Here is a 26,311-nt window from a genome sequence, read left to right on the forward strand (position 1 = left end):
TTTTACATTATGGAGATGGCTTCTTTCCTTAACCCTCATGAACCAGCCTCTGCTAGCTTCAAACTTTTCTTCTGCAGCTTCCTCATCAGTCTCAGCCTTTGTAGAATTGAAGAGAGTTAGGGCCTTGCTCTGGATTAGGCTTTGGCTTAAGGGAATGTTGTGGCTGGTTTGATCTTCTCTCCAAACCACTGAAACTTTCTCCATATCAGCAATGAAACTGATTGTCTTTCTTATCAATCATTCATGTGTTCACTGGAGAAGCACCTTTAATTTCCTTCAAGAACTTTTCCTTTGTATTCACAGCTTGGCTGTTTGGTGCAAGAGGCCTGGCTTTTGGCCTGTCTTGGCTTTCAACATGCCTTCCTCACGATGCTTAATCATTTCTAGTTTTTGATTTAAAGTGAAAGACATGAGACTCTTCCTTTCACTCGGACATTTTGAGGCCATTGTAGGGTTATTCAATGGCCTAATTTCAATATAAGTGTGTCTCAGAGAATAGGGAGGCCCAAGGAGAAGCGGGCAGACGGGAACCAGTCAGTGGAGCAGTCAGAACACATACAACATTTATCGATTAAGTTCACTGTTTTATATGGGCATGGGTCCGTGGTGCCCCAAAACAATTATAATGGTAACATCAAAGATCACAGATCACAAATCACCATAACAAATATAATAATAATGAAAAAGTTTGGAAATATTGTGAGAATTACCAAAATGTGACAGAGACACAGTGTAAGCAAATGCTGTTGGAAAAATGGTAACAGTAGACTTGCTCCTTGCAGGGTTGCCACGAACCTTCAATTTGTAAAAAAACACAATATCTGCAAAGTGTGTTAAAGTTAAGCACAATAGGACTTCCCTGGTGGCACAGTGGTTGAGAGTCTGCCTGCCAATGCAGGGGACACGGGTTCGAGCCCTGGTCTGGGAGGATCCCACATGCCGCGGAGCAACTAGGCCCGTGAGCCACAACTACTGAGCCTGCGCGTCTGGAGCTTGTGCTCTGCAACAAGAGAGGCCGTGATAGTGAGAGGCCCGCGCACCGCAATGAAGAGTGGCCCCCGCTCGCCGCAACTAGAGAAAGCCCTCGCACAGAAACGAAGACCCAACACAGCCAAAAATAAATAAATAAAATAAAAATAATAAATAAATAAAAGTTTAGCACAATAAAATTGAGGTCTTCCTGTATTTTGCTGTAACCAGGACTCTGTGTTACTATGGAAGGAGCATGAGATTTTGGTCCAGAGAGACTTGGCTTTGCATTAACAATCAGAATGACTTTGGGCAAGGCACGTCTCTCCCCAGAGCCCCAGTTTTCTCATTTGGGAAGCAAGGGTAAGGTACTCCTTGCCTTATAGCATTGTAAGCAGGATCAAATAGATAATATTTGGAAAGTGCTTTGTATACTATAAAATGTTATGCATGAGAAATATATTCTTTTTGTAACAATATATAGAGTAAGGGTCCCTGAGCACTCTAGATGGCAGTTGTGCTTCCACAAGATTTGAAGTAAATTTATGACTTAATTCATTAAATAAATTCTGTCAGGTGAATTTCTGCCAAGTCAGGAATATTTCTTAAGCGGTGTGTGTGTGCGTGTGTGTGTGTGTGTGTGTGTGTGTGTGTGTGTGTGTGTTGAGAGTTTGATGAATGTACCAGCATATTCCCCGACCACAGAAAGCTGTTCTCAGGACTGAAATCCTGAGGATCTTGACTTTCCAGAAGCCTGGACGATTTCATTGTGTTTCGCTAGGGTGGAAAATAGTCATCAGTGGTCCAGTCATACAAGAAAACTACACGTGAAGAGAATCCAATCCATAGGAAGATTTAGAGAGTATTGAAATGCAATTTCTGGCCTACCACAGATATCTTGTCTAAAATCCCAGGGTAAACACTGAAGGCTTCACCTGTTTTTCACAGTCAATGCCTAAAGCTATAAATAGGTCTAAAGCTCATCTGTCTCCTTTTAGCAGAGAAGGGTCAAATTACAGGGGCAAAGCAAAATAATAAAATGAATGTCAGCGTGTTTTACAGTGTCAGCCAGTCATCCCTACAGTCTCCTGTCTCTTCCTTTCTACTGTGCTATCCTAGAATCAAGGATCCCAGCACAATGTCTCTGTTGAAACTTCCAGGTAGGTGTGCAAAAGTGTTTGGAGAGTTCACTGCTTTTAATATGCAATCAATCCTTTAACTATCATGTCAGCTCGGGAATCCTTTATTTAAGGTTCATAGTATTTTTAACTAATGCATTTCAGGAAAAGACAAGACAAGGTTTTCAAGGGGATTTTGGTTTTTAGTTTTAGGAGGGAGGTAGTCTTCTAAAACTGTATCATGTAGTAGCATCCTTGATGATCCCAGTAGAAAACTGTGTAAGATATTTATTATCTACTCTGCTAGTCTAAACAAAACCTGTGCTGCCACACTTGGGAGAAGGGTCCTATACAATGTCTTTAGCTATACCATTAGCTGAAAATCATGAGAATAATGGCAATATTAATATTAACCTGTGTACTCTGATGGTTCACAATCCAGGTTTGTACACAGAGTAATTTTCAAAATAATAATTTTATAAGTCTTTTTCATTATAAAAGTAATACGTTTCACGTGAAATAAAAAGAGAAATTTCACTGAAAAATAAGAGTAATAAACACTCATTTAGAGAAACTGAGAAATTTAGAAAAGTAGTTATAAAAAAAAAAAAACCCACAATCCTCATCATCCAAAGATAACTTTTAACATGTTAGTGTTTTTCTTTCAAATTATTTTCTTTGAAAATTTAAAGAATTTTTTTAAAAAACCACAGTTGAGATTATATTATACATGTGACTTTGTATCCTGCCCTTTTTTTGGCTTCACATTATAACTTAATCAGTTACCATGGCACTCCAAACTCTTCCTAAACATCATTTTAAATGGCTGTATAATATTCCAATTTTCTTAACCAATCCCTTAAGTTCTTTATGATTTTTTTAAGTATAAATGTGCTCTGACAATAATATTTGTACCTAAAGCTTTTTCCATGTTTAAGGATTATTTCAGTAGAATAGATTCTCAGAAATGGCTGTTTGGTAGGTGTTAACTGTTTACCAAATAATCTGTTTTCGTTTACCTGCAATCAGCATTGTATGAGAGTTTCCATCCCTCTTGATCAGGTTTTTAAAAATCACATTTTACAAAGAGTACCTTTTTAAAATTATAAACATAAATTTAAAGAGACAAATTAGAAAGGAAAAGAATACGAAGAGATATATAATAACTATATTCCCAGGGTTTTCTATTGGCAGCAAATTGTAGAAAAATGGAAGAATGAGCTTTAATAACACATCCCACCACACCCCTTTCTTATACCAACCTACCTATTTCTATTCCAAAGCATTGATTAGTAGCCACAATGATTTTTGAAAGTTGTTCATATATTTCATCTTGTTCTATTTTATTTCATACAGCTGAAGAAAAACGTGAGTATTTTGGGCTATTTTTCCTGCCATTTGCCAAAGTATCAATTTCTAAAAGATACTATTATTTAATTCAGAAGCATGGGTATTTTTCAGCAGTGTTTATTAATGATACCATTAAAAGCCAACAAAGATTTATAATGACCATAGATCTCCCGTAGCATAGCAAATGAACTCATGAATTTTCCTGCCTCCAAAAAAAAAAAAAAAAATCCCTTTTTTAAAGAGAACCTCAGAGGGCATTCATTTGATATTCTGAAATAAAATAATCTTCTCCTTTAGACATTAGTTAAGGGGATCTACTGAGTCCTGCCGTAGTAAACCCTCCTCCAATGCAAAAAATTCCATGGTGAATTTTTGTGACTGGATAAAGTGAAACCCATTTTTTATAAAATTGTAACTTTTTATGTATGTTCCCCTCCATCTCAAGTCAGACTTGTCCTTTGACGGACTGATAGTACTTATGGTGCCTCTGAGTTCCTCTGTGAGATGCCATGTGGCAGATGAAAGATCTACAACCTATCTTTCCTACACGTTAATAAAGCACTGCTGAGAAATAAGCATGTTTCTCTGGGTCTGTTGGGTGAAGAAGCAAGCATGATATTTCTTTTCTCAAGAGTCTTGCACTTCCCATGTTAATAATAATAATCCCCAACTTCTGGATAGTACTGTGTAGTTTTTAAAGTATTTCTTGTTTAATCTTTACAACAATTCTCTGAAGTTGACATTATTATTATTAATATTCCTCTTTTATGATGATGAACACTGAGGCTCCTAGTGATTATATGGTTTTCCCAAGGCCACCCAGCTGTTACAGACACTTTTTCTCCCTCCTAGTCCAGTGTTCTTTCTGCTTCACCACTCTACTTCTTGTTTCTATTCTCTTATCTATTCTCTGTCTAAATGTGGATGTCCTAACCTCAAGACATTGCCACTCAGATGCTCCATCATCTCAAACATGCTCAAAAAAGAACTCAGCAATTATCTATACAAACCTCAGGGAGTCATCTGTACTTTACTCCATGAATTAGGTTGTCACCAAATCTTATCTACTCACCTTTTGAAATGTCAGTTTCACTCTTTCCTTTCCCTAATCACCACCACTCCCTGAAGTATTTTTGAAAGGCAAAGCTCTTGAATTAGGAATCAAATTTCAGCTGTGGTTACATGAAGCCAAAACAATTGGTTGATTCAGTGGAAGGAAATATCAACCATATAATTTTTGGTGATAATGTAAGCTACTTCTTGAGAGTAGAGTCTCTACTTTTCAACTGTCTATAGTGACTTAGGGAGATACAACCTAGTAAAAACAATGTTTAAAAACATGAAACAAATAGATATGTGCAGTCCCACATAATGGATGCTTGTTTTGGAAGACCCAGATCTCAAGCAAGTAGGATTTGGTTCCTGGGACTCCATTTCCATACTTTCCTTCCTGAGACCTCCAAGAGCATTGCCACAGACCCGTCATGACAAGCCAGTTGCATAGTCATCTTCATTCTCCTCCTCCTCATCATCAGAGCCCACTGGCCTATTTCCATTTGCTCCCCATGGTACATGAAGCCTCTTCTAATTTCTGCTTGTCATTCATCTTTTAGGTGCATGTGCTTGCCTGTGATGCTCAGGGAGGAATGATACTATTTCTGGGGAACAGTTGGCTGTGGGATGGGGAGGTATTCTCAGGTCATCAAATGTATCTACTTAGCGTTTTGTTTGTTCCTTCATGGATCTTGGTGCTTGCCAAAAAACTAGGGATAGCATCCAAAGATGCTTGTCAGTTTCAGGAAGTGCTTGAGCTCAATGAGACAAATAGATGCATGAAGTTCAGCCAACATATTGGGCTTCTCTGTTACTCTGCTGTGACAAGCCAGGTTTGAAAACTGGCTGACCTGACTGTTAGCGTTGGTGAAGTTATGAGTCAATTACTCTCATTTCCAATGTATGCTTCAGCCTATACTAAGCCATACCATTTATCATTTCCTTAATAACCCAAACCTAACCCCAAATACCAAATATCAGTCTGAGCAATGCTACCAAATTATGTCATTCAGTTTAATCTGGTGTTTTATTTTCCTTTAAAAAATTGCTCTAAAAAAGCATTTTCGCATACATTATCTCACTTGATGTCACAACAGCCTTGTGAGTGAGGTTTGTAGGTATTCGTATTCCCACTTTATACATAAGGAAACCGAAACAGGAGAAGGTGAAGGAGTTGGTAAGTACAGAACAGTACTTGAATACAGTACACTTACCTAAATTGTAATTGAAAATGTGTCATTGTGGAGACTTGTATAGACATTGAAGGGGCAGGAGTGGGGGCATCTATCTTTCTGCATACAGTTTGCTTTGTCATCACATGAAGAATGTTTCTGTCTTCTGCTGTTGCTCCAAATATCCAGCTGTTTGCTATTCTCATTATTTGCTACCTGCTCTTTTCTGGAAATACCAAGAGACTTTTAGAAGTATTGGAGGTTATAACTACTCAGATGGAAACAGCTGGGTGTCTGGAAAACACAGTAGAACTTAACAGAAAAGCAGATACTTGATGGCCATCACCACCCTATATGATAAAACTGGTTGTCTTGTATCCTAAGGATCTTGGGGTTGTTCATTGCCAGGCTAAAGGTCATCCTTCCACCCGTTTTAAGAATGGAAAAATTAAGGCAAGCAAAAGTAAAATGGGCTGTCCAAAGGTCACTCATTATGGAAGGCCACATGTCCACAAGAAATGGGACTCCCAACACTAGGCAGTAAATATTAGTGATTCCTCTCCCCCCAACACCAGCACATCACCAAGTCATCAGGATTTGAAAAAAATGAGGTTGTGATGTGTGACAGAAACACAATATCTGTCTTATGAGGAAGAAAGGCCTTAAGGTACACATTTATTTCTCAGAACTATTTAGATCACTTATTTTGTTCAGGAAGAAGAACGCCAAGGACCAACAACCCTATCCACATCTTTAAAACCGTCAGAAAAACTCCACCAATCTGATAGGAAGGACTATGCTGCATGGTTACTATGAAATCAAACTTAGCCCCGCCAGAAAGAGGTGATCTTGGGTTAAGTGTTAGTCCTGCAAGAGCCCAATCCCATCTTTAGGACACTCCTAAAGTGTGCTGTAAGAATCTGACCCGTGATTCTGAGAATGGATTTCCAAGCTACCCACACACAAACCCACTAAAGAGAGAATAGGCATGAAGCTCCATCCTGTTTCTGGCACACTGGGCAGAGAGCAGGGGAGCCGTGTACCCAGGGCAGTCCTTAGCACTGTGCCTTATGTGTAGCAGAAACTCTCGGATGACTCCTGAGAAAGTGCTTGAACACTAACACGCAAAAACCCCTTTTAGCTATTGATGATGCAACGCGGAGCTTTGCTGAAAAAGTGTTTGCCTCTGAAGTCAAAGATGAGGGAGGCTGTCATGAGATCTCCCCTTTTGATGTGGATGAGGTCTGTCCAATTTTGCACCATGAGATGCGCGAACACCTATTCCAGCTGGAGGCTCAGTCCACCCCCACAGAAGGCAGAAGGTAAGTGGTGTAAGTGGAATGTTTAGTACGTTGGTACACAAGGAAGGGGAAATGTCAGGGCAGATGGTTCACTCTGAATGGTGATTCAACTTGGAGGAAAAATTCTGTCAGAGTTAAACCCACACTCCCTTCAAACACACACACTAAATACACTAGGGCAAAGCGACGTGGACCAAAAAAGAAGAAAACAGTGGCCTTCCTACCTTCATCCAATCTGCCTTTAGTTGAAGCATTCCTGTTCACCCAAGCAAGAGGACATGATCTACCATGTGATTGTTCCAAACCAAAGTGGGCTGATGGCTGCTGTGCACACACTCAATTTCCACACTTATGAGTGTAGAAACTGGAACTTAAGAGCCTCATCTTTGGACTCTGTCCTTAGTCAACCTTAGTGTCGTGCTGCCTGATAGGAATCCTGCCCTCCAGCCAGTCTGACCTCCTCCAGGCCTCAGGGATACAGCCCTCTGTTTCTGCCCTCAAGCCCTGCCCATCCTATGCCTGTGATGCGTAACTACTGCCTTCCCTGAACAGATCCCTCTCCACAAATTCTGTTTATTTTCCCTTCTTTGAACTACTCTGGTACTCACTACTTGTCACTATGTGCCACAGTTTAGTCCTCAAACCTGTTGTTGACCACTTACTTGGACCCCCCTCCTCAAAACACTCCCCTCCCCCAACCAGCTCCATGGGGAGAAGGTCATTCTGCAGTCCTTCCCTTGGTTTTATTTCTTTAAGGAAATAACAACAATCCACCTTCTTTGGTATCCCCCATAGGACCTAACATAGGGCATGGGTCAAAGTAGAAACTGAATAAATACATGTTGATTTGAGGAAGTAATGTTGATTAAGCAACTTACAAGTTCCAGGTAGTGTGCTAAGCATTTTATAAACATTAAATCTCACAGAAATCCTGTATGGTAGACATTATTACACCACTTTTTTAGAGAGAGAGACAGAAGCTCACAGAATTTAAGGGACATGCACCAAATGACACAGGTACTAACTGACATAGCCTGTGCTTACTGCAGCACCCAGACTGCCTGTTCTGCTGGGAGTGGGCCTCCTGTGCAGGACAGTGTCATGCTGAGAGTCTTCTAGTACATTCCCTAAGGCCCACCGTTCCAAGGTATACGAGGACAAAAGGAACACTGTAACATGATACCCCTTTCCATAAGGTTGGATCCTATTTCTGACACCCAGCCCACATTTAATTTTCACTGTTTTTCCTCAAAATGAAATTGTATAGTGGAACATCAACTTATCACAATGAAAATCTAAATGAAGATAAAGTTAACTCTTTTTATTTTTCAATTTCAGACCCAGAAAAAAGCGTTTCTTTGGACATAAGACCATTAGTTTGTCCGTTCCACAAAGTGAAACATCTTCCACCACATTGCCCCACATTGATGAATACAGTTCTCCGTCTCCCGCCTACCAGACAGTGCCTGATTTTCAGAGAGTGCAGATCACAGGCGATTATTCCTCTGGGGTGAGTTGCTTCTTGCCCCTCACACGTAGCTGCTAGGAAGATACTCAGCTTGATTGTTTCAGCTTCTTTCCTTCCTCCCCTTCTTTTTGAGGAAGGTGTTAGCTCACCTGTCCTTTGCTATACTTCATTATCACATTTCAATACCAATATGCTATGACTTTTAAAAAAATTTTATTGAAGTATGATTGATATACAATGTTGTGTTAACTTCTACTGTACAGCAAAGTGATTCAGTTTTACATATATATATATTCCTTTTTATATTCTTTTCCATTATGGTTTATCACAGGATGCTGAATATAGTTCCCTGTGCTATACAGTAGGACCTTGTTGTTTACGATATGCTATGACTTATATTTCTGTTTTGCTTTTATCACCTCACATAATTTCTCCTCCTTTATCTCATTTGCTTGCACATGCGAATACGCAGTAGAATGTGGTGTGTGTGTTACAGAATACAGTGGACAGATTTTGAAAGAAGAACCAAAGAGAGTAGCAACTGAACTAGTCTCACTGAGGGCATCATAAAGCAGGAAAGGAAGCCTCAGGGAGGCCCAGGGGGCAGGGTGGGGAGGGGCTCTTGGGGAAAGATGGACCCAGAGCAGACCTAGAATGGAGAGACGGGCTGCAGGTAGCATTAACCAATCAAAGAAAACAGATCAGGAGAAAGAGAGAGAGAAGAGGAAAGAAGAGTTGAGAGACCAGAGAAAAGAAGATGAGAGAGGACTTCCCTGGCAGTGCAGTGATTAAGAGTCGGCCTGCCAATGCAGGGGACATGGGTTTGAGCCCTGGTCCGGGAAGATTCCACATGCCACGGAGCAACTAAGCGCATGTGCCACAACTACTGAGCCTGCGCTCTAGAGCCCGCGAGCCACAAGTACTGAGCCCACGTGCCACAACAACTGAAGCCCGCATGCCTAGAGCCTGTGCTCCGCAACAAAGAGAAGCTACTGCAATGAGAAGCCCGTGCACTGCAACGAAGAGTAGCCCCTGCTCGCCACAACTAGAGAAAGCCCACGCGCAGCAATGAAGACCCAACGCAGCCAAAAATAAATAAATAAATAAATTTATTTTTTTTAAAAAAAGAAGAAGATGAGAGAGAAGTCAGAACATTCTAATGCAGCTATTGTTTTTTGACCAACTGTCCTCTCCAATTTCATCACAGATGCTTACACAGTAGATTATTGCTTGGAACAGATTCTGGTATGCCACAGGGATAGTAAACTCAGGTTGCAAGCAACTTGACCTGCCTGTCCTATCCAGAACAGTTGGTCAATAAATAAATCTCTGCCACATGGACTTGCAAAATCAGCATCATATTGGAGAAATTGCTGTTTAGCCATTGGTCTATGCTCCAAATATAGTTTTAATGACAAGTCCTAAACCCTCTTCTCATGTAACTGACCCACTAAGGGTCAGTCCCAAGATATTTAAAAATGACAGAGCAATGAAATGGACACTATTCTTGTTTATTCGTTTTCTGCATGATAACATGTGTGCTCTATAAATGGCAGGGATTTTAGATGTTAAATAACTGAAACGAAATGTTTAATAGCAACGTGGAAAACAAAGTTTGGAGAAGGCCAGAGTTCAAAAAAACCACAAATATTAAGAGACAAACTTGATCCCTATGTGCTTGGTGGAAATGAAAACAGGAATAAAAAGAAAGAAGATGAGAGGAAGGACAAGGCTCACAGAAGTCAGGGATTAGCTTCTCCTCCTATAAAAGCTGGAGGGCACCTGAAACTTTGGCCTGGAGTCTTTTTTTTTCTTTCTTTCTTTATTTATTGTTTATTTTTATTTTTTTAAACATCTTTACTGGAGTATAATTGCTTTGAAGAACCAAGTATGTGGCTACACCTGTTGGCTGAAGGTGACTGAGCTGCTGAGCTACACTCCACCTAGTTGTGGCCTGTACCTGAATCAGTCTTTGCCTTTATAACTGGACAGAGAAGTAAAGGGGGAATTAGGGCTAAGTTCCCAAGGCCATTCATCCCAGATAAACAACAAATTCAATGTAATCAGTCCTTATTGAGCACATACTCTGTGCCAGGCACTGTGTGCTAAGTGCTGAGGACGAGAAGGTGGATAAGATCCAGCTCTTGTCCTCAAGGAGCTTTTAGATGGGTGGCCCATTAGGTAGCAAAGGAACAAGCATGCTATTGGAAGCAGACCCCCAGACCTAGCACCTGTGCCAGACTCTCTTGGCCAAGGTCAGCAAGACATTAAAAAGAGTTCAACTGTTTAGGATTAATATCTGGACTTCAAACCATTGGGAACAAGCTTACATTGGTCCCAGAAAGTCTTTGGGCTCTGATGATGAGCATGCAATGATTTAGAGTTATAACTGTTTGGGCATGTCAAGCCCAGCCAGGAGTTGGGGATGGGGCCAGGGAAATAGACCAGTTTTAGGAAATTTCTAGCAGTTCTAAGAAAATTTTACTCTAGAATCTCTGTTTTTAGTCCCAGATAAAATTCTGTTCAAAACCATCCCAAAGAATGACTTCTCACAGGATGATGTCTTGATCTGTCTCTAGCTACAGAAGGCAGTGCATGGGTGACAGGGTTTGAGGAAAGTGTGACAGCTTATTCCTCCCCCAATTTTTCCCACACTGATCAGCAGGTGATTTGAGTTCTCAAATTACACCAACGTTGTCTTTCAGTTGAGATATTGTCTTCAGAAACCCATACGTAAAATGTTCTTTTGTTACCTGGAGAAAGTATTGTCCATGTTAGAATGGGTTCTTTTAATCATATTTGTTAGATAATCACTGCTATCTAGCAAAAACCAAAAACAAATACGGGTCTGTAAGGAAAGACTCATAGGACAGACACGTTTTGGCAGAAATGGAAGAGTGATTAAAACTTCAGGGCCTGCTCCTGAAGGGACCCAGGGCCCAAGTTGAGTGAGAAGTAGGAGCTGCTCAGCAGGGGCTGTGACACCCAGGAGAGCTGGGAGGTGCCAATGACAAGCTTTACCCACTTCTCCAATTTTCACAGGAGCTACTCTGAAATTTTCTTGGTAGGTTACGGTTGAAGATTTCGAAATGGTTTGCAAAGGTCTTTATCGGGCACTGTGTATACGGGAGAAGTATATGCAGAAGTCGTTTCAGAGGTTTCCAAAAACCCCTTCCCAGCACTTGAGGAACATTGAGGGTGAGGCTTGGGTACCAAATGAGAGCTTCTCTCCAGGTAAGTGATGTTCTTATATAATGTCTGGAACATAGCTTTAGGTTTAACTACTAACTATTAAATGTGCCCCATGATTGTAAGTAACCCAGTTTTAAGATATCATAGTCATCTTTGGCTCCACTCTCTCTCCCGCCCAAGTGCCCAATCACTTGATTCAGTCTGTACAGTATCTCTCAGAACCAACTCTCTTCACCATTCCTCAAGCCCTAATTTAGGTGCATATTTCTCTTTGTCCAGATCATTGCAATAGCTTCCTAACTACTCTGTTAAATTCTAATCTCACTTCCTTTCGGTTCATCCTCACTTTGGTACCAGTTATTATAAAACAGATCTGAGCACATCCTTCTCCTGACAAAATCCTTTAACTACTCCCCCTACAAAGTTAAGTCCAGTCTTGAGCCTGGCATTCAAGGCCTACCACCATCTAGCCTTCTAACTATGTTTTATTTATCTGTTATTTATTTATTTTTGGACTTGCACACTCAATCTATTTATAAACTTACCTCCTTTACTCCACCTTTGAACTCTTTGTCCGGGTTGGAAGCATATCCTGTTGTCCATTTAGTTCAGCACATTCCTGCCCCTGTACTGTTGCCATGCCATTCCCTGTGCTGCATTGCCCTTCCTTTCACTTTTTTACTATATGTCCAAATGTCCAGATCCAGTCTCATCCTTCAAGGTGCAGCCCAACCATTATCATTTCCTTCCTTCCTCTTCCTCTGACCTCTGGATAAAAGTAAACTACATGTTTTGACTTTCCATTGCACTTTATTTACATATCTCACTTTTTACTTTCTATCTTGTATAGTACATATTTTAAAACAATCAGATTTTAATAATTTCTGTTGTATAACTGTATCATAATTTATTTAACCAATTCCTATATTTAGGCGTTTAGATTTCTGACTTTTAAAAGTTTATTTCCAACAAGGTTACAATAAGCATCTTTATTAAGACATCTTTGTACAATTGCTCTATATCTTTAGGATTAGACTTCTAGAATTGAAATTCAGGGGAGGCAGCTATTTAAGGTTTTTGAACTATCAAATTGTTATGTTGTTAAAGATTTCCAGTTCTAGAGCTTCTTCTCTTTAATTCCTTTTAATATTAAAATCATATTAAACATGTTCCAGTTTGGTAACTCATAACATTGGTTTGTTCATCTTCTATAGTATTGACATATAGGATGTTTGTCTTGCCTTTGTTTCTCCTAAATTATACTTTATCTCTCTAGTATATTTAAGAGTAGGGACTCGAAAGTTTATATTTGACATAGCAATGTACTGTCTCACTTCTTTCGTGTTCCTTATCTCAGTTTTGGATAGAAAATGTGCCAACTTTTTCTTTTTTTTTTTTTTTTTTTGGTCATCAAAATTTATACAGCAGGTTCTTTTTTTTCTTTTTTAATATATATGTTTCTTAGTAAATTTATTTATTTATTTTTGGCTGCGTTGGGTCTTCGCTGCCGCACGTGGGCTTTCTCTAGTTGCAGCGAGCAGAGGCTCCTCTTCATTGCGGTGTGCGGGCTTCTCACTGTGGTGGCTTCGCTTTGTTGCAGAACACGGGCTCTAGGCACGAGGGCTTCAGTAGTTGTGGCACGCGGGCTCAGTAGTTGTGGCTCACGGGCTCTGGAGCGCAGGCTCAGCAGTTGTGGTGCACGGGCTTAGTTGCTCCGTGGCATGTGGGATCCTCCCGGACCAGGGCTCGAACCCGTGTCCCCTGCATCGGCAGGCGGATTCTTAACCACTGTGCCACCAGGGAAGCCCTATACAGCAGGTTCTTATTCGTTATCCATTTAATACATATTAGTGTATATATATCAATCCCAATCTCCCAATTCATCACACCACCACACCCAAACTTTTTCTTTCTATATTATTTTTCTCACTCTGGCTGTCTTACAAACAGGAGAATTTCTGATGCCTTGGGCACATACTTGTTGAAAGTAAAAGAAGTGCTTTAAAGGCTGTGACAGTATGGAATTTGTTCTTGGCTTTCTTAGGTTGAAATTGTTATCAGTGGAAAGAAGGGGACCTTTATCCACATGATCCCTTCTCAAATCCTTTAGCAAAAATTGCATGTGCTTTAAAAGGTGGGAAGTATATTATAATTACAATAAGAATTACAACTCTTTGGGCTTCCCTGGTGGCGCAGTGGTTGAGAGTCTGCCTGCCAATGCAGGAGACACGGGTTCGAGCCCTGGTCTGGGAAGATCCCACATGCCGCGGAGCAACTAAGCCCGTGAGCCACAACTACTGAGCCTGCGCGTCTGGAGCCTGTGCTCCGCAACGGGAGAGGCCACGACAGTGAGAGGCCCGCGCACCGCGATGAAGAGTGGCCCCCGCTCGCCGCAACTGGAGAAAGCCCTCGCACAGAAACGAAGACCCAACACAGCCAAAAATAAATAAACAAATAAATTTATAAAAAAAAAAAAAAGAATTACAACTCTTAGAATTTATATTTATATTAAAACCCACTCTAGATGGAGCACAAAGGATTTTAGGGCCATGAGACTATTCTGTACGGTACTAAAAGGGTAGATACATGTCATTATGCATTTGTCAAAACTCATAGATAGAAGGTACACCACCAAGAGTGAACCCTAAGGCAAACAACACTATGGACTTTGGGTGATCATGGCGTGTCCGTGTAGGTTCATCGATTGTAACAAATGTTCCGCTCTGATTTGAGGTGTTGACAGCGGGGGAGGCTGTGCATGTGTCGGGACAGGGGGTGTGGGGACTCTGTACTTGGCGCCCAATTTTGCTGTGAACCTAAAACTGCTCTAAAAAATCAAGTCTATTAAAAAATAACCACTCTAAATTAAGACTGATAGAGAAGCTTGGTTTAAATAAGGAAAAGGCCCAAACTCTAGTTTTTAACGGTAGTTTTACTTTTATTTCTACGTAGTCATCTCAAATGTTAATAAAATGCTCTTAACAGGAAGACTTTAACAACTTTAATAAATAACGAAAATGGTTTGTAAGTAGTATTGCAATTATATAAACAGCAATTCTGAAGAACTTGAAAATCATTCTTACACTAGATACAATGTTATAGTTATTTTATACTACTAATTTAGTCACCTTTGGGAAATAATGTAAAAATAAACTTTAGCTTAGCTCTGGGTAATTACAACTTATGACATACAGAATTCCATACAAATGAGATCTTACAGTATTTAACTTTGGTTATTTTTATGTGGTCATTCATCCTATGTGCTGATATATTATTGTGTGTTTTATTGAAAAAGTCTTTACCCCTCCTCTGAAGAAGAGAGAAGACCCCTTCCGAACAGATAACCTCCCAGAAAACCTCGGTTATCACCTCAAAATGAAGGACGGTGTGGTTTACATCTATCCTAATGAAGAAGCAGCCAGCAAAGAGGAGCCTAAGCCACTTCCTTACCCAAATCTGGACACCTTCTTAGATGATATGAATTTTTTACTTGCTTTAATTGCCCGAGGACCCGTGTAAGTGTTAAGACCTAAACTACTGCTACTATTACTACTACTGACAGTAAGGCTACGTATTAATTAATTGCTTACAAGGTTCAAACACTATGTTAAAACCTTCATGTGCATTGTTTCTTTTTCTCCTCACAATCGTTCTATGAGGTGGGTATTTTTATAACTCCCAATTTACACGCTGAGACTTTGACGAGTTAAGTGATTTGCCCAAAGTCACACAGGTGGCTGAGACAGGCTTTGAGGCCCAATCCTCCCTCATTATTATTTATGTACAATTTTGATGAAAAGATTAAGTCCTTGGAGCCCAATACTTTTCAAGTTAGATTAATGCAGAGTAAGCCAGTTCCATTTGGAAACAAACATAATTGTTTTCTACAGGTTATAAGGGTCCTGATGGTTTTGAAATTGTGACTGTTTTCCTTAAATGTCTGGAATTTTTTACAATCATGATTTAATTTTCACAGTAAGACCTATACCCACCGGCGCCTGAAGTTCCTCTCCTCCAAGTTCCAGGTCCATCAGATGCTCAACGAGATGGATGAGTTGAAGGAGCTGAAGAGCAACCCCCACCGGGATTTTTACAACTGCAGGAAGGTAAACATATTCGCTGCTCAGGGGTCATTCCTGGACAAAAACATTAATCCACTTATTTCTTGAACAGGACAAGAAAGATACTGTTTTACTGATTCATGTAAGATTTCTGCAGGTTCAGTAGAATTTCATGAAAGCAAATAGATGATGTCTAAAAGATTAAAATGCCTTTTCTACTGTTTTCCGCATAGAAAGGTTTATCACATTATTGCCATACAAAATTATAGTTATCATCAACAACAAAAATAATAAAAACGAATAGAACCTCAAAAACGGCTATTCTAGGATTTGAAAGGTCTTCATTCTAGTCCTCTTTCATCTACTTCCTGACTGGAAGACATTGGGAGGGGGGGAGTGATTAAATATTTCTGAGTTTCAGTTTCCTCATTTGTAAAACTGGGAAATATATCTGCTCAATCTAGCTCACAAGAGGATTGTGAATAGCAAATGGAAAACTAATCAACTAGAAACACTTCCAAGATGTGTTCTGACCACTTAAGTGATTGCAAGGAAGAGGGAGTAGGAAATATATGAGCAGAGGTTTGGGACCAAACCCTGGCTCAGCCACCTGTATAACCTTGGGCAAATTACTTAATCTATCAAAACTTCCGCTTATAAAATTGTACTCATAAAAATACCTAACTCATAAGTGCCATCGCTGTGCCATGGCTTAATCATTTCAACCTTTCTCCCTTTGGGGCTGAAAGCTGTAGCAGCTGCTTCACTTCCAGCTGTGTCTCATGGGTGGAGAATTGTCCCCAAGACTTTTGTGTGGATCAAATGTAGGAAGTAAATTTGATGCACAGATATCCAAGAGAAGCAGGCAATATTATTGTATCCAGCCTAACCTTTCACATCCTCACAAGGGCTCAAAAAGGTGCTATGGGTTCATTTTTTGCTCGGCCACCTCCACCAGCTGCGAGGTCACACCCCTATCATATACTCCTTTCTCCCATCACAATGGGATTGGCAGGCACCACAGAGCAGCATAACTCAAGCTGATTGTTGGTTTTTCTTTCTCTGAATGTACACACAGGTGGATACCCATATCCATGCAGCCGCTTGCATGAACCAGAAACATCTATTGCGCTTTATTAAGAAATCCTACCAAGTTGATGCTGACAGAGTGGTCTATAGCACCAAGGAGAAAAATCTGACCCTAAAGGAACTTTTTGCTAAATTAAAAATGCATCCCTACGACCTGACTGTTGATTCTCTGGATGTTCATGCTGTAGGTTGAAAAAATAATGTCAGTTTCATCTAATACTCAGAGCCCCACACGCCTTTCTCCTACAAACTCTCCCTTCTCAGAGCCCGCTAAACTACGTGGGCTTACCATGCTGACTGAAAGAACCCATGGACAACTTTGAGGTTCTCTCATTGTCAGCTGTATTGGATTCCATTCTTGGAGCCCAAGCCCTTCTCCTGTTTAGTTTTTTGTTTTTTTTTATAACTTTATTTTATTTATTTTATTTATTTATTTATTTATTCGTTGCTGTGCGCGGGCTTTCTCTAGTTGTGGCGAGCTAGGGCTACTCTTCATTGCGGTGCGCATGCTTCTCATTGCAGTGGCTTCTCTTGTTGCGGAGCACGGGCTCTAGACACGGGCTTTAGTAGTTGCAGCACGCAGGCTCAGTAGTTGTGGCTCGTGGGCTCTAGAGCACAGGCTCAGTAGTTGTGGCACACTGGCTTAGTTGCTCCGCGCCAAGCCCTTCTCCTGTTACCAGGCCCCTGTTCCTTGTGGCCATTCCCTAACTCTCTGTGTTCAGGCAGCTCTGATAAAGATACACTTGTGCTCCTGTTTCCTGATGCAGGGACGTCAGACTTTCCAGCGTTTTGATAAGTTCAATGACAAATACAATCCTGTAGGAGCAAGTGAGCTACGGGACATCTACCTGAAGACAGACAATTACATTAATGGGGAATATTTTGCCACTATCATCAAGGTGAGGAGAAATCAACCAGATCTACGGTACCTGGCCTGGTTCTTGAGGAGGGGGAAGAAGAGAGGGAGGGAAGGAAGGAGAAAAGAGGGAAGGAAGGAAGGAGGGAAGAAGAAAGGGAGGGAGGGAAGAAGGAGAGAGGGGAAAAAGGAAGGAATAAAGAGGGAAGGAAGGAAGGAAAGAAGGGAGGGAGGGAGGGAGGAAGGGTGCTATCCCTGGGGTCAGGCAATACACAAATGAATGTGATAATTTCTTCTGAAACATTCACTGTAATGATTTTAAAAGACCTTGATTCCTAGGACAGAGACACTAAGGGTGTGGATTTGGGATTAAGGACCTGGCTCTTCCAGGCTTTTGGAGTTGTAAGTTCAGGAAGAATTAGGATCAGAATCCATCCTGATCTTCATGACACCTGAACATTAGGAGGCAGGAATGACAGGTGCAGTTGGGAGATGTGTGTTTTGGGAGATAGGGGGCATATGAAAAGCTGAATTTCTTTTGCAGCAGTGCCTTGGGATTTCATCATCTTTAGTCTGACTCTTTTTCTCTCTAGACTCCATTACACCCTATCAGTCTTTTAGCCTGACTAGCTCCCCCTCACCTCTCAGGCTCCTTACATCTTAACCTTGATAGTTTTCCTCCGACTTCCTTTCACATTTCCTCTGTTCTTCTTAGTACCCATCTCCTCTCCCTAGACCCCACAGGTTTAGACCCCTGAGGGACCTGTGGGAATTCCTGGCTTTGGACTCCTCTCTTGGCTTTGCAGGAGGTAGGTGCAGACTTGGTGGACGCCAAGTACCAGCACACTGAGCCCCGCCTGTCTATCTACGGCCGCAGTCCTGATGAGTGGAGCAAACTCTCCACCTGGTTCGTCCGAAACCACATCTACTGCCCCAACATGACATGGATGATCCAGGTCCCCAGGATCTAGTATGTACCCACCCACTGGAAACCCTAAAGCCTGCCTTCATCCCACCTGCCTCACCTCCTCCACACCAACAAGGAATGTGCAGCACATCTGGACAGAAATAATCTTTGTTAAACAGCACTCAGTACTGGGGCCCGGGTGCCTGGTTTTGTCCACTCTGGGTTTAGCACTCTCGATGACAGACAGGAGTTAGGAGGATCATTTCAGTTCAGTTTTCTAACCAGGTTTTTTGGTTTTGTTTTTTAAAACAGGGGACTTTATGCAGATCACAAAATAACTTATTGAGAATGATTAAGACTTAGGATAAGAACTATATACATTTTACTATACATTTTCTTTCTCTTGGTCTTCCTCTCTGTGTCCAGTTCACTCTTTCCCATGCGCATCTGTACGAGGGTGTACCTTTCTTGTATCAGAACCTCTACCACTGTCTGCCAATTGTCTCATCTACAAGTGCTCAAGTTCTCCATAATTAATGAGTATTTATCAATAGTGTTATCACCTGCTAATTACTCATTGCCCTCAGGGATGTTCATATCATTGATCTTTTATCCAACTTAAGTGTTTATATATTGTCTGGCCACCTACCTCCATGCTCTGTGTGCCCTGTGACAATGCAAGAGTTTTATCCTGTCTCTTTAGCCAAAAAAAAAGTAACTTTCTGACTGGAGTAAAACATCCTGCCTAATATCATTAAGGCAGAGATATTAAGGCATTAGAGTGTGGTGGTTAGAAGCATGGGCCCTGGCTCTGGACTGGCTATGCTTGAATCCTGGCTCTACCACTTACTAGCTGTGTGACCTTTGGCAAGTTGCATGACCTCTCTGTGCCTTAGTTTCATCATTTTTAAAATGGGGTCATAATGGTACCTAATTTATTGTGTTTTATGAGGATTAAATTAGCTAATACTTCTGGCCACTTAAAAGAGTGGATGGCATATATTGAGCGCCATATAAGAATTTGTTAGATTGCCCCCTGGCTACAGCATATCAGAGGTGTTCTTGATACTGTTTCATGCTCACGATACCACACACATAAAAGTCATTGAACCTTTCATGACAGAGTTCCCACACTCTTCATTTTCTATCTGGACTTAGCTGTGAACGTTTAGTTTTCTTACCACAGAGGATTTGTAGAAGATATAGGGGCATGTGGTCCAGCAAGAAATTTATACCTCCTATTCCAAACCCAAACTGAATCCTTCTTTATGGGTAACCAAGAAGAATGTACCAGAGTGGGGCTTCCCTGGTGGCTCAGTGGTTAAGAATCCGCCTGCCAATGCAGGGGACACGGGTTCGCGCCCTGGTCCGGGAAGATTCCCACATGCCGCGGAGCAACTAAGCCCGTGAGCCACAACTACTGAGCCTGCGCTCTAGAGCCCGTGCTCCGTAACAAGAGAAGCCACCGCAATGAGAAGCCCACGCACCACAACGAAGAGTGACCTCCGCTCGCCCCAAGTAGAGAAAGCCCACGTGCAGCAACGAAGACCCAATGCAGCCAAAAATAAATAAATAAATAAAATTTAAAAATAAGAATGTACCAGAGTGGACCTAGGATGGAGACACTAGGTCTTCTCCTGAACATGGCGTTTAGTCCTTTGCTTGCTTTTGGTCCTTTGCTTTGAACTGTCAGTCCAAAAAAGCTTTACCTCCTAAATTCTCTTCATTCCTGCCTCTAGTGATGTGTTCCGATCTAAGAATTTCCTTCCACACTTCGGAAAGATGCTGGAGAATATTTTCATGCCAGTGTTTGAGGCCACCATCAACCCCCAGGCTCACCCAGACCTCAGTGTCTTCCTCAAGCATGTAAGCATGGCCCTGAAGGCCTTCCTATGGCTGCACATGACAACCCGCCTACCTAGCCATGATTAATTCTTGATGCTTATCTCTGACATTTGGTCCTTGCCTTTGAAAGCTGAAAGTTTGTCTGAGGGCTAGGACCCTGCGTTCAGACTGAACCCATTACGTGGCTCACTCTTCTTGACAGATTACTGGCTTCGACAGCGTGGATGATGAGTCCAAACACAGTGGCCACATGTTCTCCTCCAAGAGCCCTAAGCCCCAGGAGTGGACCATGGCAAAGAATCCATCTTACACTTACTATGCCTACTATATGTACGCAAATATCACAGTGCTCAACAGCCTGAGAAAGTAAGTAGATGAGAACTGGAGCTAGAAGGAGAATCTATTTAACACACCTCTTTCCTCATACAGTGGCACCCTAGGTGGTTGAGGGCCTATGCTGCTGGGATGCTGCCAGCTGGCCCAGAGCAGAAATTTCTTTCCCTTGTCTTTTTCTTCGGTTTCTTTATTTATTTAGGGGCAGGAATGGACAGTTTGGAGCCTTCAGTAACTTTCACAGTTCCTTTTCTTTGGAAGTTTAGGAATTTACACTAATCACTGTGCAATTTATTATAAAATTCCATACATTTTACCCTTCTTGATATATCTGGGTAAGGAATAAATAGAGGACTATCATAATGGGGTTTTCTGGAAATGTTTCCCCGCTAAAGTGTGAGTAAGAGAAACAATGACATGGTGATATTGGTAAACTTTGGGTGGAAACTGAAGATGCTTCTGTTCAGGTAATCAAAACTTTCCTCCATACCCTCATATCCTATGTTGTCTCTTTTTTCAAAAAGCCTGTTTGGGAAGAATTAAGATTATGATTTGGAATTGTCAGTTTTGCTGAATATTTTGGATACCCCACTCCCTTTCACTCCCTTTCAGAGTGTTCTGGTGTTTCCTACCAGATTTTCTTATAAATCACTCTATGCCCAGAATTGTTGCCAGGTCCCAGTCAGTCACCTGTGATTGCTATAGTAGCTCCGTTTCCCTAGGGAACGAGGCATGAATACGTTTCTGTTCCGACCTCACTGTGGGGAAGCTGGAGCTCTCACCCATCTCATGACAGCATTCATGACAGCAGATAATATCTCTCATGGCCTGAATTTGAAAAAGGTGAGTTGGAAGCTCTCTTCTCAATATTAACTTTTATATTGGAGCTAGAGGAACAGAATTTTTTCCCTTATCATTTTGTCACAAGTCATTATCAACACTGGAATCAAATTAAAGTAGAGCAAAAAAAAGCTTTTTGAGATTATTTAGTGCATTTCATTTTACAGAGGACCGGAGAAGTAAAGGAACTTGCTCAAGATTACCTAGCTAGTTGGTGGCAGGGAGGAGTTAATGCAGATCGCCTGACTCGCGTTTTAGAACTCTGACAAGGGATAAATCAGAGGCAGCTTGGCTTACCTGAAACTGGTTTTCACCAGATTTCATGTTATAGCATGTTTTAAAATGCCTCTGGTGTGAGTCAGAACTTTCTTGTAGAGAAAAAAAATGTTTCAAGGTGAAGTCTTTTGCCTAAGATGGGCCATCTAACTTAGACAATTAAAACGCAAACAACTGGGTTTGACTCAATGCTTCTGAAAATTGATCCCAAATAAATTTCTTCTAAATAGTATTTACATTTAAAAACTAGCATTCTTCTTTACAAGTGGATTTAAAGAATAGGTGATAATTTTGTTGAAAGGTAAAACTTGAGGTAACCAGGAGGTTTTAACTTTTCTAGTTTGTATCCCTTTTTCAACATTAAAAAATTTTTTTTTCACTCTTCCTTTACAGAGTCCTGTGTTACAGTATTTGTTCTTCTTAGCCCAGATTCCCATCGCTATGTCGCCATTAAGTAACAACAGCTTATTTCTAGAATATGCCAAAAATCCTTTTTTAGATTTCCTCCAGAAAGGGCTAATGATCTCACTGTCTACAGATGACCCGATGCAATTCCACTTCACCAAGGTACACATATGGAATTTTGAGTAATACAAGTATATTTTTGCTGAAATGTTGTTTACCACCCAGAATTTTAAAGTCGAATCAAGATATTTCATTATTCTTTTGGTGCAGGATGTGGGTTATTTCTTTTAATGCATTCCTTTTTCTTCCTTTTTTCTTCTTCTTCTTTTTTTTTTTTTTTGGCCTCATTTAAATAAATAACCCAAGGAGCCCCTAATGGAAGAATATGCCATTGCTGCACAAGTCTTCAAGCTGAGTACCTGTGATATGTGTGAAGTGGCAAGAAACAGTGTTCTGCAATGTGGAATTTCTCATGAGGTAGACCTGCCCTTGATTGGCTGTCCTTCTGAGTTTAGAATTTGGTAACTTGAATATTGAAAAATTAGTTGGGGAAACATGTTGAAAAATTATTTCACAAATCATGTGCAGTTACTATGGACAGGGGCTAGAAAAAATTATTCTGTCTCTCTGGCCATGCTTTTTGGGCAAGGGAAATAAAATATACTTGATTTCTCAGCAGACCTTGCATATTGAGGTACTGGATGAGTGCTTTTAATGGTTTATTGTTTTCCTCTTGCCCATAGCTAGCATAAGGAAGGAATCTTTGTGGAGGATGTAATTATTGTCTATACCAGGGTAAAAAGAGACAACAATCATTCTGTTTCCTTTTCTCTTATAGGAGAAAGCAAAGTTTCTGGGCGACAATTACCTTGAAGAAGGCCCTACTGGAAATGATATCCGAAAGACAAATGTGGCCCAAATCCGCATGGCCTATCGCTACGAAACCTGGTGTTATGAACTTAATTTAATTGCTGAAGGCATTAAATCAGGAGACTAAAACAAATAAACCAAATAATAATATGGGTGAGATTTTCATTGTAGAGTGTGAATAACAATAGTTACCAGTTATTGAATCCCTACTACAAGCCAAAGATTGTATTGGATATTGTTCCATTGACATTATTTCATTTAATGTTTTGCACAACTTTATAGGTATTATTACCTCCATTTTGGGGAAGATGAGTAAACTGAGGTTGGTGAAGTTAATAACCTGCACAATTGTACAACACAGGGAATATAGCCTATTTTTTATAATAACTGTAAATGGAATATAACCTTTAAAAATTATGAATCACTATGCTGTACACCTGTAACATATAGTAGTGTACATCAACTATACCTTAATTAAAAAAAGAAATGACCTTTGATAAAAAAAAATAAGCTGCATAAGGAAGCACCTAGTGAGAGGTAGCAATGGAGACCTGGGTTTTTCTGACTCTTGAGTCTCCATGACTTCCAGGCAAAACGGTTATTAAGGCAGGGCAAAAATGCAAGCAAATGATGGGACTTCCCTTGTGGTCCAGTGGTTAAGACTCTGCACTCCCAATGCAGGGGGCCCGGGTGCAATCCCTGGTCAGGGAACTGGATCCTGCATACTGCAACTAAAATATCCTGTTTGCCGCAACTAAGACTTGGCACAGCCAAATAAATAAATAAATATTAAAAAAAAAACAAAAACAAGCAAATGATTTGATATAAGGAGAATGTAGGCTTTTGGTTTATAGAATGAAACTTGCTATAGGCACTTAGACTTCTGAAAACTCCTTTTGACAGGATACATCTGAAGGGTGGCTTTCTTAGACAAAAATAGAACAGGTGTACCCCAAGATAGAAAATCTGTAATTATGAGTTATTATACTTATGGAGAATTTATCTTACGAAAGGATTCTTAGTTTTAAGGATATAATTGACAATAAAGTTATAGTCAGCTGTAGTGGTACATTTTAAATGATTTCACTTACCAAAATAAGATACACATGTAACTTTTTAGAAACATTCCTGTTACTCAAGGTCAGGTGGAATTCAATCCAATTAGCCAGACCATCCTTCTATACATATACAGTTGTGCTGCCATCTAGTGGTTGGGCTGATACTTCATTCCACTTATTCAATAAACAATTACTGATCAAACATCTAAAGTACCAGGTACTATTCTAGGCAGCAAAGGTATAAAGAATAAGATTTCACTTCTACTCTCAAGTTATTCACAGCAAGAAGTTATAGCATGAGTAGATACAAATGTGAAAAAGAGCATTTTGTGAAACATCTCAGAAAGTAACGACGTTTCAAATGGAAAAAAAATTAAAAGCAAATTCCTGCATGCTTCCACATTCTGTACAGGTAGCCATAAGCATAGGCGTGATCCCAACAGCATGTTTGTACTAGCCCTGGTGTTAGAATGCGCTCCCTGGTTTCTGAAGCTGAAGTTCTGTTTGCTGAGTATTTGTAAGTCCCTTGGAAAACCTGATTTTATTTTACCTTGGCCTCTTTGTCATCAAAATAATATAAATTGCCAAATTAAACTTTCTATTCTCAGATTTTAAAAGGCATTAACTACCATTATGTATATCTCCATCTTACCCATGAGAGGGCAGTAGAATACATACATGTTAATTCATTTATTAAATCCATGCAGATTTGGTTTCCAGTTTGGTACTTGGAATTCGATCTGCTCATTTTGTCATATAATCTCCTGGAATTCAAAGTTTGAACTTTGAAATAAATTTGAATTTTAAAATAAATTCCAAAGCCACACTATTCTAGCCCCAAATTTTATCTTAAACAATTGTTTGGGAAGTTTTCTAAATACATAAGTGTTTTTTTGGTGGTGAGCAGGAGGAGTCCATAAAGATCAATGTTCAAAATTTACTACAAATTTATTTCCTCATTGAGACATGATTAAAAATATGTCTTGTCATTCCTCTTTTTTCCCCCCCATCACAGAAGAGACTTCCTGTTTCATTGTCCACGGCTCATGGTTTCACAGTGGTTTGGGATATGCAGCTTTTATTGCTTTGGCTACGTTGGCTTGTGACAGTCATCTGTGATGTGTAACCAAACACTGCTCTTTCTGGCCGTCTTCTATTTTGGTACCTCTATGCGAACAGATGTGGGGAGAGTTTGATCACCAAATCCAAGAGGTTCTGGTGGGGGTGGGGTGAGATAGGGTGGAGTCGGGCGGGCAGAGGCAGGGTGGGGTGGTTAGCAAGTGCCTGGGAAACAGGCTCAAATCATCCTTGACTCGCAGCCTTAGTGAAACTGGGCTGCTGCTCGCAGTAGGCACTGCGCCATGCACATACCTGAGTATGAGTGTGTTGCAGGCGTAGCGCTTAAGCATGGGTGTCACAACAGGGCGTGGGAGCCGACCTCAGGCACTGGGAGTATCAAAGACACCCCTGCTCTGGGATTTCAAGCCTCAGGCGTCCGGAGCGTCATTTGCATCTGTGTATGTTTCAAGTAGGCGCTGTACCGCAATTGTCGGAGAAATGTTTGTTTCCTCCTTGAGCTCAGCCCGGGAAATGGTGCTGCTCTTTCACTGGAGACACCAGGACTACTGAGCCCGGTGGCAGGAGACAATTCTGTGGTTTCCTTGAGTGAGGTGCCATTTGGATTCCTTGATTAGGCTTTCTCTCGCGGGTGGTTGTGAGGAGTCAACCTTCGTGTAAAGTTCTGGTCCTTCGCCGTGGGGCCTGTCGGACGGCAGGCACGGCGACGGCGAAGGAGCTTTGGCTAGAGGCCCTCGGCCGGACGACAGTGGCGCCGGTAGCCTGCCTGCTGGGGCCGCACCCCTTCGGCGCCCAAGGTCCTGGGCAAGGTTCTAGCCCCTACGCCGAACTCCAGAGGGGGCGGTTCCCCTCTGGACAGTCCCCGGGCGGTGCCGGGGGCGGGCCCGACCGTGAGGGGTTGGAACAGGAACCAATAAGAACAGGGCTTTGCCGGGGCGGGGCCTGCGGCCGGGCGTGTTGGGGCGGGCCGGAGCCCACCCAGAGTGGGAGCGAGGCGACTGGGCGCTTCTGCGCGGAGGACGAGAGCCTCGGAGCCCAGCCGCGGAGGCGGCGTCGAGGACGAGAGCAAGT

General features: G+C 41.2%; 2 protein-coding genes across 9 annotated transcripts in view; both read left to right on the forward strand.

Annotated features, from left to right (window-relative positions):
* The first annotated feature begins 2,002 nt into the window (after nucleotides 1–2,002).
* AMPD1 (adenosine monophosphate deaminase 1) lies at nucleotides 2,003–23,255 on the forward strand. 3 transcript variants are annotated; one of them, XM_082369152.1, is made up of 16 exons: nucleotides 2,022–2,129; nucleotides 3,444–3,455; nucleotides 6,804–6,984; nucleotides 8,302–8,473; nucleotides 11,500–11,665; nucleotides 14,919–15,138; nucleotides 15,600–15,729; nucleotides 16,763–16,957; nucleotides 17,541–17,672; nucleotides 18,436–18,599; nucleotides 20,276–20,402; nucleotides 20,584–20,747; nucleotides 21,437–21,557; nucleotides 22,224–22,397; nucleotides 22,602–22,712; nucleotides 23,074–23,255. In XM_082369152.1, the coding sequence occupies exons 1-16, from the start codon at nucleotides 2,108–2,110 to the stop codon at nucleotides 23,230–23,232; spliced, it is 2,250 nt and encodes a 749-aa protein (XP_082225278.1). In that variant the 5' UTR covers nucleotides 2,022–2,107; the 3' UTR covers nucleotides 23,233–23,255. The 3 variants fall into 3 exon arrangements, with proteins under 3 accessions (XP_082225279.1, XP_082225278.1, XP_082225280.1); XM_082369153.1 differs by lacking the exon at nucleotides 3,444–3,455 and having other exon boundaries at nucleotides 2,003–2,129; XM_082369154.1 differs by lacking the exon at nucleotides 2,022–2,129 and having other exon boundaries at nucleotides 3,371–3,455.
* Nucleotides 23,256–23,344: 89 nt separating this feature from the next.
* Nucleotides 23,345–26,311, forward strand: part of DENND2C (DENN domain containing 2C) — a 97,658-nt gene continuing 94,691 nt past the window's right edge. For 4 of the 6 annotated variants that reach the window (XR_014237775.1, XM_082369036.1, XM_082369033.1 and 1 more), the window contains exon 1: nucleotides 23,345–26,309. The gene's annotated coding sequence lies outside the window, so the exon portion shown is untranslated. The remainder of the gene's footprint in view (nucleotides 26,310–26,311) is intronic. The other 2 variants (XM_082369037.1, XM_082369035.1) reach the window with 1 other exon arrangement.

The sequence above is a fragment of the Balaenoptera borealis genome (assembly GCF_965194805.1).
Source record: "Balaenoptera borealis genome assembly, chromosome: 1".
Classification (NCBI taxonomy): Eukaryota; Metazoa; Chordata; class Mammalia; order Artiodactyla; family Balaenopteridae; genus Balaenoptera; species Balaenoptera borealis.